We start from the raw sequence: 13,921 nt of genomic DNA, 5'->3' as shown, positions 1-13,921 counted from the left end.
TGAACTCCAGGAGTTGGTGATGGACAGGGAGGCCTGGCGTGCTGCGATTCATGGGGTCGCAAAGAGTCAGACACGACTGAGCGACTGATCTGATCTGATCTGATGACCACACTCATAAGGCCTCTCCAGACAGCTAACAGTTAACCTTCCTTTGCACAAGAACAGTATCAGCAATGAGAATCAGTCTAAGCTGGCATTGGTAATGACTGAGTTTAACCTAGTGAGCCATCAGATATTATAAAGGTCCAATACCCAAAAAGAGACAGCCAAGAACAAGGTCAGTAAGTGAGGGGAGTATATTCCATTCATTCAATATGCTCTTCAAATGTCTAAGGACACTTGAGTTTCTTTTAAGAATATACTGATCACCTAAAAGATACCCAGATACAGTTGTCTCAAATTCTTTTGAAAGAGGAAAGATATATAATAGTAATAAATACTAAACCTAAGGCTGAAAAGTTCTAACTTAATAAAGACTGGACTCTCATAAGACACTTTAACAAATGGAAGAAAGAAAAGGGAAAACAAAAGTATACAGAGGACAGACTGGTAAAAATAATGACCAGACCAAGGCGAGCTGCCTCATCTCGATAGGAGCATGTTAGCTAGAACTCTTAACAAATTCCTCTTGTCTCTAAGCTCCTGGCTGCCTCTATGTTGGCATTTTATATGTACAAGATAGAATGTTCTAAACATGTTTATAAAGCACTATAGTAAGAGTTCTAGCTAAATAGTAAATATTTCCAAGAAACATACTCTACTACAATGTGTGTGACTCCAGGTGTAGGTTTTGCTTCTCAATTAATTATAATCATAAATAATATCAGACTGTAGTTTTCACTAGAAGGTAAGTGAAATTTTCTTCATGCCTTCCACATCTCAATTTTTAGATATCAAGCTTCACAGGCAAATCCATGATTTCACGGATATGGACTCTATAGATTTTTTCAAGGATATATTATTAGTCAATAATTCAGTAATGATTCCCTTTTAACTAACATTAGGTAACACAGAGAGTAATTAGACCTCAGTTTAATATTTATAACCCTGGAAATTAGGGGTCTAAGTAACATACAATAGCTACGTATAAGTACAAGTATGCTTTCTACAAAAATTAACATTTTGTTCAGTTTTAGCGCTAATATAACTATGAAACTTGGTCTCAGTAAATATTTAAGTTTCGTTTACTTTGGGGTTGTCAAATTACATGTCTCAGAGATAGATCTGTTTGGTTACATATAGGTCCTGGACCTCAGTGATCTGAAACTAAGAGGTATACACGTTCATTGGCAAGTCCAAAGGTCATTCTGCCTATACAACAAGAGGCCTGTTGGCTAATAAATCAGTTTAAGTTCCATTAGTCATAAACTGTGAGGAGAGGGTAAGGGAAAAAAAGACTCAGCCTGAGAAATATTGTTGAGAACCTGGAAAATGGTTGATGGGGTACAGTCCAGCCTGAGAAGCCTTCCAACCCTATGATGATGACTCCTGAAAGGAAAAGGTATTTTCAAAAATATAACAAAAAGTCAACAAAGATGAAACGCTTATAGATGTTCAACTGAATGACTGCTAGAATTTGTTATGTTTTGTTACATATTTTTCAGAGTGGAAAATACCAGTGTTTTCTACAAATGACTTGTATCTTCAAAAAGTAATATACACTTACCGAAAATATTGGCACCTTGCTGCTAAAATTACCCTGTGGGCAGGAAAACGTTTCTTTTCCACAACAAATGTGACGTCGCCATATTCTTCCCCAATCAACAAGGCACCAATATGTTCAGACAAAATGTGCACATGGTCAATCTCCCCCACTGCAGTAAAGGGGCGAAGAGGGTGGCTGTTACTCATCTTGTAAAACAGGTGATAGTCGTTGATCTATTATATAAAGAAGGGATGAGAGTTAGTGAGAGGCAGGGAGTACACTTCAAAAACCACATACTATAAACACAGACAGGTAAAAATGTATTTCCTAAAAAATCACAAAAGAGAGCGATTTTATCATCATCATTGGTATCTCTATTAACCCATCTATTCTGGGAAGTAGTTCAGCCTATTTCCATTAACTCCACTATCCTCACCACCTTATCACACTAGAACTCAGGATCTTCAAACATTAACAGCACTTGGATCCATCACAATCTAGAAAACTGTATTCAAACTGTGTTTAGGTCCCTTATTTCTCAGTATCTCAGGAAAAAGAAAATCAACAACCAGAAGAGTTCCTCTTTTAGCATAGCTATATTTACTAAGGTGGTATAACTAGCTAGACCCAGTGGAAAACTCATTCAGGCATAGATCTAGACCTAACTCACAAAAAGAATAAACTAAATCCAATTTCAATTAATTACAGAAGTTTTGATCTGAAACCATCTTAAGTATTTTATTAAAAGATTATAATCTTCTGAAGTCACAAAAATAAATGGACATTTATTAATGGAAGCTTGTAGTAAGCACCTAATCTCCCTCTAAGAAAGAAAAACTCCAGTATTTTTCTGAAGACTGTAACTTCAGTTCAAACTTTTATCCCTGATAAGCAGGTAGCCTGTGTTTATCACAACATCATTACGTTTAATCTCACTTGCTTGCTTTTCTTTCCTACAAATGCAACTGAAAATCAAAAGCTTAAAACTTGATTAACAGCTTTACATATTAGAAATGGGAGCAATTATCTTCAAAAGCTAAAAATGGTTATATTCTTAAATATCTACTGTACTTGCAGGTAGTACTTCCCAGATGTAAGTAACCCAGCAAGTGGATGAAAGCCCTCACTAGCATGCAGGTGTCTGAGGTGACGATGTGGTTGACAGCTCAGAGGTGTTGTACCTGAAACTAGAATTGAGTCAGATATTCTGTCTCCACTAGACCCTCTCCACACCTTCTTGAACTCTGCTTGCACCAGATTAAGCCACTCCTAACCTTCACACTTCCACATGCAGGTTCACTGTCAACATGGTATGTGATGCTTTCCTGGTGGCTCAGAGGTAAAGAATCCACCTGCCAATGTGGGAAACGCTTATTCGATCCCTGGTCCTGGAAGATCCCACTTGCCACAGGACAACTTGAGCCCGTGCCCATGACTACTGAGCCTGTGCTCCAGAGCCCAAGCACCACAACTACTGAAGCACACGTGCCCTAGAGCCTGTGCCCTGCACCAAGAGAAGCCACCACAATGAGAAGCCCGAGCACAACTGGAGAGCAGCCCCACTCACTGCAGCTAGAAAAAAGCCCATACAGCATCGAAGACCCAGCACGGCCAAAAATTAATAAAAATATTTTTAAAACTAAAAGATAAAACAAGCTACGTGAAAAAATTGTCTTTATCCCCAGAGACTGTAGTGGAATACCCTCACAGTCCAGTTTCCCCAGTTACCCGCTACTCCATGCCCACCCCCAACCGAGGGAACAGCAGCAAGGAATGTGATGTAGAGGAACACGGAGGCTGAGTTAGGCAAGGAAACACCTACAGATAAGTAAAAGAAGCTCCTGGCCCCTGGTAGGACTATCAGAAGGCTAGCAGCATACTCATTTTCAGGGCAAATCCCTCTCCCTCAACCGCAACCTGCATTTGAAAGCCCTAAAAAGTGGATCATCTCCAGTCACCTCTGTTTTTAGGACCAAATTCGACATAAGGATCCATTTAGGAGTGTCCCCAGAAAATGTGAAATTCAATCCCTTAATATGTGATACAACAGTCTAACATAGAAGTTGGCAAACTTTTTGCAAAGGGTCAGAGAGTAAATACTTTAGGCTTTGCCCGCCATATAGCCTCTCTCACAACCATTCAACCCTATCATGAGTAGCCATAGACAGCAAGTAAATGAATGAACATGGCTACGCTCCAATAAAATTATTTACAGAGAAGGGCTGGATTTAACCCTCAGATTATAGTTTGCCATCCCTGCTCTAAGAAATGATCAAGGACTGACTATATTCTACATAAAGGATCATATTCTTTTTGCTCTTTGCTTTGATTTCTGGCTTGGTTATCCAAACAATGTTCAAAATAAATAGCACGATTATTTCCTATGTCAGTCATGACATTCTAAAACTCACTGGTACCTGATTTCAAAATTCCATTCTCAACAAGAACTGTCACAACACTATCCAATAGTTCAATGATGATACATGACTCCAAACAAAATAGATGTTTTCCCTACCAGAAAGGATGCCATGTACATACCCAATGAATATGTTCTCTGGTATATTATCTTAAAATTTTATCTAGGTTATCCGTGAGACTCAAATGATTAACTAATGACTCCTGATGGACAATGATAGATTCTTGGTTAACTAGCTCAAAGGTCAATTTATAATTCCTCAACTGATACATAATAAACTTTAATACTACATATATAAATATCTATTTTAATAAGTTCTCCAGATTTGTACTTCTTTTTTTTTTAATTTTATTTTATTTTTAAACTTTACAAAATTGTATTAGTTATGCCAAATATCATAATGAATCCGCCATCCTGAACCCTCCTCCCTCCTCCCTCCCCATACCATCCCTCTGGGTCGTCCCAGTGTACTAGCCCCAAGCATCCAGTATCGTGCATCGAACCTGGACTGGCAACTCGTTTCATACATGATATTATACATGTTTCAATGCCATTCTCCCAAATCTTCCCACCCTCTCCCTCTCCCACAGAGTCCATAAGACTGTTCTATACATCAGTGTCTCTTTTGCTGTCTCATACACAGGGTTATTGTTACCATCTTTCTAAATTCCATATATATGCGTTAGTATACTGTATTGGTGTTTTTCTTTCTGGCTTACTTCACTCTATATAATAGGCTCCAGTTTCATCCACCTCATTAGAACTGATTCAATACGTAAAATTTCCTTTTACTAAATTTACATTCTAATTATGCTTTTCCAACTGGAGGCATGAAGCAAAGATTGTAGTATATATGAAACAGACTTAGTAAAGAAATTTTAACAAAATAGTAATTTTCATTGGCATACAGAAATAATTTTAATTAGACCAGTGATTCTCAATGAAGCTTGCCACAACAGGAATCACTGAGGAGCTTAAAACACAAAGATGCTTGAGCTCCACCCACCAGAAATTCTGATGCAGTTGGCCACTATTCTGAAGTGATTCTAATGCTCAGCCTAGAAAACACTCATTTATTTAGACTCTACTGTTCTAGGTTAACATCCCTTCTCAGGTACATAAATATGCAAACAAATTTTCTGCTAAGAAAATTTATTTAGGAAATGATTCCATTTTTAATCTTACTGCAAAGAAGCAAATGATGCTAACCCAGTTACCAGTGCTATAGCTTGTATGCAAAAAATATTTTCACCCAGTGCCCTAGCTTATCCATGAAGTGACAGCTTGGGTCCATCCACTTGCCATTAAAAAAAAACATGTTTTAAAAGCCACACATCAATAAAGTTAGCATTTTTAAAACATCAATTTATTTTTTGTTTGTTTTTTAATTTTATTTTATTTTTAAACTTTACATAATTGTATTAGTTTTGCCAAATATCAAAGTGAATCTGCCACAGGTAAAGAAAAAATTAAAGCTCATGGAGTAAAACTATTTAGACATATTTCTTATACTTTAACGCTAACACTTATTCTGCTACTAACAACATATGTGGTCTTTGACAAGTGTTCTAACTTCTATGAGATTATTTCCATACCTGTAAAGACAAAGTTATAGTACATTTTTTTAAAGTTGTATTTTAGAACTCTGCCACCACATTTTAATACCACTGTTTTGTCCTGTCATATGAAATGACTCTCATGACTCAGCATATGGATGGACTCATGATTGTGATTTATTACAGCAAAAAAAAAAAAAATCAAAGCAAAATCAGCAAAGGTTTTGAAAAAGTACATATGGCAAAGTCTGGGGGAAACCAGACGCAAACTTTCAAGGCCCCTCTCCCAGTGGAGTTATACTGAATGTGCTAAATTCCCCCAGGAAGTTGTGACAGCACACTGCCCACCAAGAAGCTTCTTAGAGACGCAGTGCTCAGGGTGCTAAATGAGAGATGTGGATATAGATCAGCACTGAAAACAAGGAGCCTAAAAACCTACCTGATATACTGATTTAACCTTAGATTTGGATAGGAGAAAGGGATACTAAGTAAATAACCTACCCCATCTGCCTAAATGAATCCCTAACCCCTGACCTCCCAATATGCTAGATCCAAACCGTTTCATGGACAGGTTTCTTCAAAACTTTAAGGATCAGATAATTACAGTGTTATTTAAACTATTCCTGCGCACATGAGTTTTCTACTTCTTCTTATGAAGCCAATTTAACCCTGACATGAAGACGTGATCACATCACACACTCAGAAATTAGTAAATGTGAAAAATTCCTATTAATATTGGAAAACAGAATTAAGCAAAAGAAGCCAGGACAAAGTTGGTCAATTCCAAGAAAGATATGAATATTAGCAAAAATAACTGTCATCAAAAGATTAAAGGAGAAAAAAATCATGTATTAGCTCAATAAAAGCTAAAATCCCTTTTTAAACAATCATTAAGAAGTTTATTTTAAAAGTTTTCATTGAATAGGGATAAATGAATACTTTCTTAACTTTATACACACACATCCTAACTGTAATAGATATGTGTGTTTAGTCATTCAGTCATGTCTGACTCTTTGTGACCCCATGGACTGTAGCCCGCCAGGCTCCTCTGTCCATGGGACTCTCCAGGTTAGAATACTGGAGTGGGTAGCCATTGCCTTCTCCAGGGATAATAGATATAAGAAACTATTAATAATAAAAACACTAGAAACATCCCTAGAAAGTTTGGAAATAGGACAAGGATATCTATTCACCATTATTAACATTTTTCAGAGGCAAAAGACAATGCAATTAAGAAAGTTAAAGGTAAATGAATTAGGAAACAAACAAGCAAAGTAATCATTATTTGCTGATAATCTCATTGCCTACATGAAAAAAATCCATGAGAATCAACTGAAAAAAAAATGAGAAAATAAGCAAGGTTCACTAAGGTGATCACATAAATTATTATAGTTGACCTCTAAACATGGGTTTAAACTGCATGAGTCCACTTATACTTGGATTTTTTCAATAGTAAATGCCACAGTACTACATGAGCCACAACTGTGGATCCTCAGATGGATAGGAGCAGAGGATACAGAGGAACCTCAGACATGGAAGGCTAATTACATTTGAATTTTCAACTGTGCGGAGGGTAGGCACCCCAACCGTTGTATTGTTCAGTAGTTGACTGTATATGAAAATATACAGTACCCTTTCATGTCCAAAACAACCAGATAGAAAATATGAAGGGAAAGCTCTGTAATCTATAACTGCAATATCTAGGAATAAACTCATAGAATATGTAAGGAAGTTATAAAACTCTTCTGAGGGATTTAAGAAAAATAAGTGAAAAGACATACAGTGTTTGGAGATGTTGTAAAGATACCAATCATCTCTAAATCACCCTATAGAAAAGAATATTTGATACTTTACTGTCCTTCATATTGTTAACAAAAACAAAGCTTTAGCAGCAGAAAACAAAATTCACCAAAATGTTCTTGGTAGGGATACAGTTAAAAATAATTTGACAAATGGGCACACATATTAGTAAACTGAGAAGGAAAAATGAGAATTTTATATTTATCAAGAGATTTTTAAAGCTGAGAGAATGTTCTAATTAATACAGGAATTAAAAGTAATAATGATCAGAACCACAACTAAGTTTTTAAAGTAAATTTGGGTAAAGAAGTTTATCTGAAAGAATAAATATGTGATTTCACATATACTCTAAAAAAGAAGAGCAATGAAAGGAGGCCAGGGTACTGGATGAGAAAGCAAATCATTCATTAGAACAATTAAGCAATGCCATTAAAACATTAAACATTAAATTTAAACATAAAATTAAACATTAAAACATTAGTCCAGAAATAAACCCAAATATACACAGGTATTCCGTATGCTGGGAAAGACTGAAGGCAAAAGGAGAAGGGGGAAGCAGAGGATGAGATGCTTAGACAGCATCACCGACTCAGTGGCCATGAATTTGAGCAAACTCAGGGAGACAGCAGAAGACAGAGGAGCCTGACACGCTACTGTCTGCGGGGTTGCAGAGTCAGACACCGCTTAGCAAGTGAACGGTAACAACAGACACAGTATAGTGTGTGTGTGTGTGTGTGTGTGTGTGTGTGTGTAAATGCAGTAACTCAATTCAGTGGGAGAAAATATAAATTTTTTCGATAAAAAATGTTGGCTAGCCATTTTGAAAAAATAAGCTGGATATTCACACAAGAGCACAAAACTAATTACATAAGAATGTTAACTTCAGCACATTCTGTAACAGTAAAAAAAAAAAACCTTAAATGCCCATTTAATGGGAACTGGATAAACAATAATAAGCCTATACAATGGAATACTGTACAATGATTTTAAAAAATAAAGTTAAATACCTTATTGACATTGAAAATTCTTAAATATATATTTACATGCAAAAAGGCAAGCTGCAAAACAATAATATAACCTTATTTTGTTAAACACATAAAAAGCACACACCAAATTGTTAACAAGGGTTAACCCAATAGATTAACCATTGGGCTATGGGAAAAAATTTACACAGCATAATATCTATTTCTGTAATGTTTAAAATTTTTATAACAAGCATGTTCTATTGTAATAAAACTATACACAAATCTTTCAATAACTTTGGCCACTAAAATCACAAATTAAACTGGTTTTTGTATAAGACAGCAAGTGCTTTAATTTGCCACATCCAGTAGTACCTGACTTAGTGATTAAGACAGAATGGTAAACAGAGGGATTATATATTACACTACAAGTAAAAAATAATTAACAATTTGAAGTCAAGGACAAAAAGTTCATTTACATTAAGACAGGCAAAAAGTAATGAATATCAGATACCTGGGTAGCATAGCCTACTATAAACATCTTCACCTTAAGAGATTTTCAGTATGACTTTTCTCAATTTACAGCATATTTTCTTGGATGTAAACAAAGTGGTCTGAAATTTGCTCCTGTTGACAGTCCCAGAGTCTAAACTTGCTGACGTTCACAGGAATAGAGCAAGGGTAATCTATTCACTCAAGCTGTTCCTTCAAGGTAAGAGGAAAGAGACAAGTAGGCAGGCAAGGGGAACAGAGACTTACTCTAAGAGAGGAAATGGCACCATTCGTGATATCATAATCAGTTACTAGTTGAGAGTTCTGAGACTTCATATGAATTCATTTACCAGGGGTGGTGGTATAGAAACTATCCCATTTTGTGTGTGTGGTTGGTTAAACTTTCCTGGATTCAAACACATCAGAATTTTTTTTTTAAAACTGCTAAAGCTGCAGTATTAAAATTCTCAGGATTATTGACTATTTATTATGCAATAAAAACCCCACATGCATTTGTTCTCACTGAAACAGGAAACAACATCCATCAATAAAGCAAGAGCACCATATGTAGTTCACAATGTTGTAATGTTATAATTGTGAAAAAACCAAACTGACCTAAATATCAACTTCGTTAAAGTCACTTACAACAGAACTGTTTACAAACTTTTCTTTTACAAGGGTTTACTATAATTTTTGAACTTAAAGTTTACTCTCTAGAATCTAATCAGGAAATAGACAAAGACCAAAGTTCCACCAGGTGGAGACGCCAGAGTCCTTGAACCGCTGTATAAACCTCCCCTGGGAAGCCCTCTGTGCCCCATGTATTTCTTGACTGAAAGAACTTTATGAGAAAAGAGACCTGTTCTTTAATTGCAAAACATAAATGATTTTTCTCTTGAGGAAAGAGATGGTATTTACAAGCATATGGTTTAGCAATTTCTTTCTGCACTTAGTACCCATGTGGTGTGTAATTTGAAGTAGTAATCCTTAAACTTTAAATTAATATCGCTTGGGGAGATAAATGATGTCCTGTCTGCATCTTAAAACACTCACAAAAAATCACATTCTACTTTCTCATGGGAAGGATGCCCCACTTCTTTTGATATATACTCTACCCTTGTCATCCAACAGTTTGAATAAACAGGTGTAGACTGACAATACGGTAGGTGTAACCTTGATTCTGATATTCTGCAGATCCATTTTAAAACCTTGCAGAAGAGCAGCAGCATCAGGCAGTAAAGTGCTACAGTGAGAAATATGACTGGAGTTCATGGGCATTTTCTTGTCTTGGGATTCCTGAAATGTCTTTCTTTGGGAAAAATTAAATGATTTTTAACATCCAGTCCAGCTCCAAATTCTTGTCACTCTATGATTTTATATGGTTGTAAATAAATATTTATAGATATTCTCAGCTTGGAACACTAAGGAACTGTATCATAAAATATTTGATGAGATCATTTTATGGAGAGTATATGTAATTCCATTTACCAATTACCACATGTATTTACCACTTGTTTGCCAAAGGACAAACTAGTTTCTGGAGCTATATATAATTCATTCCACAAGAGATTTATTGATCTCTCACTACAAGTGCTGCTGCTGCTGCTAAGTCACTTCAGTCGTGTCCGACTCTGTGCGACCCCATAGACGGCAGCCCACCAGGCTTCCCCGTCCCTGGGCTTCTCCAGGCAAGAACACTGGAGTGGGTTGCCATTTCCTTCTCCAATGCATGAAACTGAAAAGTGAAAGTGAAGTTGCTCAGTCGTGTCCGACTCTAGCGACCCCATGGACTGCAGCCCACCAGGCTCCTCCGTCCATGGGACTTTCCAAGCAAAAGTACTGGAGTGGGGGGCCATTGCCTTCTCCGCTACAAGTGCTAGGTGATACAAACACGAAGATTAATAAAAGAAAGTTGCACCTTTGAAGAACTCACTGTCCACTGAGGAAAGTAGGACTAGATGAGAAGTAAAAGTCAACACTAGAACTAGCCATGAGTTTATGATTGGTAGAAAGTCAAAGACAGTTATCTTCCACAGATACTGTACCAAAACATATACAAAAAATTGTTATACTCTTGTATCAGAATAAGAGTTAATATTCAAATAATTAGCCAATTTCTCTCTAAAATGGGGTATTCACATCCTAGGAGAGTGGAATACAAACCATAGAAATTTGGGGGAAAAAACCTTAACACTTGCATGAGTGCTCAGTCACTTGAGTCATGTACCACTCTTTGCAACCCTATGGACTGTAGTCCACCAGGCTCCTCTGTCCATGGGATTCTCCAGGGAGGAATGCTGGAGTGGGCTGTCATACCCTCTTCTAGGGGATCTTCCCGACCCAGGGACTGAACTCGCATCTGTCTGCATCTCCTGCATTGCAGGTTGATTCTTTATCCACTAAGGTACCTGGGAAGCCCCTCTTAACACTTATAACAATATATATTTTTAACCTAGAAAAATGAGCTGAAAGGAATTGCCCTCCTTTGTTTAAGGGAAATATCAGGTTTGCCTGGGCCTGCTACTTGAATTTACCAAAAATTATATAGTTTAAGTTATTGCTTACAAAATGACAAGTGAATTTTAAAAGGTTCCTACAAGGAAACCACTGGTTGAAGATAATATAACATTGCCAACACAAGCAGACAACAAGAAAATAGGCATTATGACAACTCTACTCCTAGTAATCAGATTTTATAAGGTGGCTCGTCCCCCAACAAGTCCTAGAGAGCTAATACACAGTATAGTGAACACAGACAACAACGTTGCATTATAATCAAACTTGCTAAGAAACGAAAGCTTAATTATTCTAACCACTAAAAAGAAATAATTACGTAACATGATAGAGGTCCTAATTATTGTATCATGGCAATCATATTATAATAAATAAATGTAGCAAATCAACATGTTGTACATCTTGAATTTACAGTTATATGTCAAATATATTTCAATAAAAGTAACCCTCAATTTTGAAATTGGCGAGATCATTTGAAACATATTCTATTATTAACAACAAAATTTCATATTAAAGGCATTAAAATGACTTCAGACTATACTACAAAGCTACAGTAACCAAAACAGTACAGTACTGGAGTAAAAACAGAAATATAGATCAATGAAACAGCATAGAAAGCCCAGAAATAAACCCATGCACCTAAGGTCAATTAATCGATGACAAAAGAGGCAAGAATATACAATGGAGAAAAGGTGGTCTCTTCAATAAGATAAGCAGTGCTTGAAAAACTGGACAGTTACACGTAAAAGAATGAAATTAGAAAATTCTCTAACATCATACACAAAAATATACTCAAAATTGATCAAAGACCTAAATGTTAAGGCTGGACACTACACAACTCTTACAGGAAAACACAGGCAAAACACTCTTTGACATAAATGGTAGCAATATCTTTTTTGATTCACCTTTCAGAGTCATGAAAATGAAAACAGAAATAAACAAATGGGACCTAATTAAACTTTATAGCTTTTGCAGAGCAAAGGAAATCATAAACAAAAAAAAGACAACCAACAGACTAGGAGACCATATCTGTAAACGAAACAACCAACAAGGGATTAACCTCCAAACTATATAAGCAGCTCATGCAGCTTTTTGTCAAAAAACAACTCAATCTAAGAAAAAAAAAGGACAGAAGATCTAAATAGGCATTTCTCCAAAGACATACAGATGGCCCAAGTATATGAACAGATGTTCAACATCATTAATTTTTAGAGAAATGCAAATGAAAACTACAGTGAGGCATAACCTCACATCAGTCAGAATGACCATCATCAAAAAGTCTACAAACAATAAATGCTAGAGAGGGGTAGAGAAAAGAGAACGCTCCTACACTGTTGGAGGCAATGCAAATTGGTAAAACCACCTGGGAGAACAGTACAGAGGTTCCTTAAAAATAAAGGAAAAACTAAAAACAGAACTACCAAATGATCCAGCAATCCCACTACTGGGCATATATCTGGAGAAAACCATACTTCAAACAGATACATGCATCCCAAAGTTCACTGAAGCACTATTTTCAATAGTCAAGACATGGAAGCAACCAAATGTCCACTGACAGAGGAATGTATAAAGAAGATGTGGTACATATATATACAATGGAGTATTACTCAGCCATAAAAAAGAACAAAATAATGCCATTTGCAGCAACACAGGTGGACCTAGAGATTATCATACTAAGTGAAGTAATTCAGAGAAAGACAAATATCATCTGATATCACTCATGTGGAATTTAATTTTTAAAAATGATACAAATGAACCTATTTACAAAAAGACTCACAGATTTTGAAAACAACCTTATGGTTATCAAAGCAGAAATGTGAAGGAGAAGGGATAAATTAGGAACTTGAGATTAACATATACACACTACTATACATAAAACAGATAACCAACAAGGACCTATTGCATAGCACAGGGAACCCTACTCCATATTCTGTAATAACCTATAGGGTAAAGAATCTGAAAAATAATAAATATATGTAAATATACAGCAAAATCACTTTGCTGTACACCTGAAACTAACACAACATATAGTAAATCAAGTATACTGATATATGTATATATTTTAAAGGCAGAAACTTAAAACAAAGTAACAATCTATTAAATAGTAACAAATCAACAATTTTGCAGTAGGGACACCGAAAGTTCAGTTCAGTCGCTTAGTTGTGCTCAGTTCAGTCGCTCAGTCATGTCGGACTCTTTGCGACCCCATGAACCGCAGCACGCCAGGCCTCCCTATCCATCACCATCTCCTGGAGTTCACTCAAACTCACATCCATGGAGTTGGTGATGCCATCCAGCCATCTCATCCTCTGTCATCCCCTTCTCCTCCTGCCCCCAATCCCTCCCAGCATCAGAGTCTTTTCCAAAGAGTCAACTCTTCGCATGAGGTGGCCAAAGTACTGACTGGAGTTTCAGCTTTAGCATCATTCCTTCCAAAGAACACCCAGGGCTGATCTCCTTTAGGATGGACTGGTTGGACCTCCTTGCAGTCCAAGGGACTCTCAAGAGTCTTCTCCAACACCACAGTTCAAAAGCA

The 13,921-nt window shown here is 36.5% G+C and overlaps 1 protein-coding gene across 18 annotated transcripts in view; it reads right to left on the bottom strand.

Moving 5' to 3' along the window:
- Positions 1-13,921, bottom strand: part of BTBD9 (BTB domain containing 9) — a 410,213-nt gene that overhangs the window by 372,795 nt on the left and 23,497 nt on the right. For 17 of the 18 annotated variants that reach the window (XM_055571501.1, XM_055571498.1, XM_055571500.1 and 14 more), the window contains one exon: positions 1,667-1,878. The exons of the other annotated variant lie outside the window; for it this stretch is intronic. In XM_055571501.1, coding sequence (XP_055427476.1) covers positions 1,667-1,851 — 185 coding nt within the window. In that variant the 5' untranslated portion in view covers positions 1,852-1,878. Of the gene's footprint in view, positions 1-1,666; positions 1,879-13,921 lie in introns of those variants that run through there. 18 annotated transcript variants of the gene reach the window in all.

The sequence above is a fragment of the Bubalus kerabau genome, chromosome 3 (assembly GCF_029407905.1).
Source record: "Bubalus kerabau isolate K-KA32 ecotype Philippines breed swamp buffalo chromosome 3, PCC_UOA_SB_1v2, whole genome shotgun sequence".
Classification (NCBI taxonomy): Eukaryota; Metazoa; Chordata; class Mammalia; order Artiodactyla; family Bovidae; genus Bubalus; species Bubalus kerabau.
The sequence above is the reverse complement of the archived record's forward strand: the minus strand, read 5'-3'. Positions and strand labels throughout refer to the sequence as shown.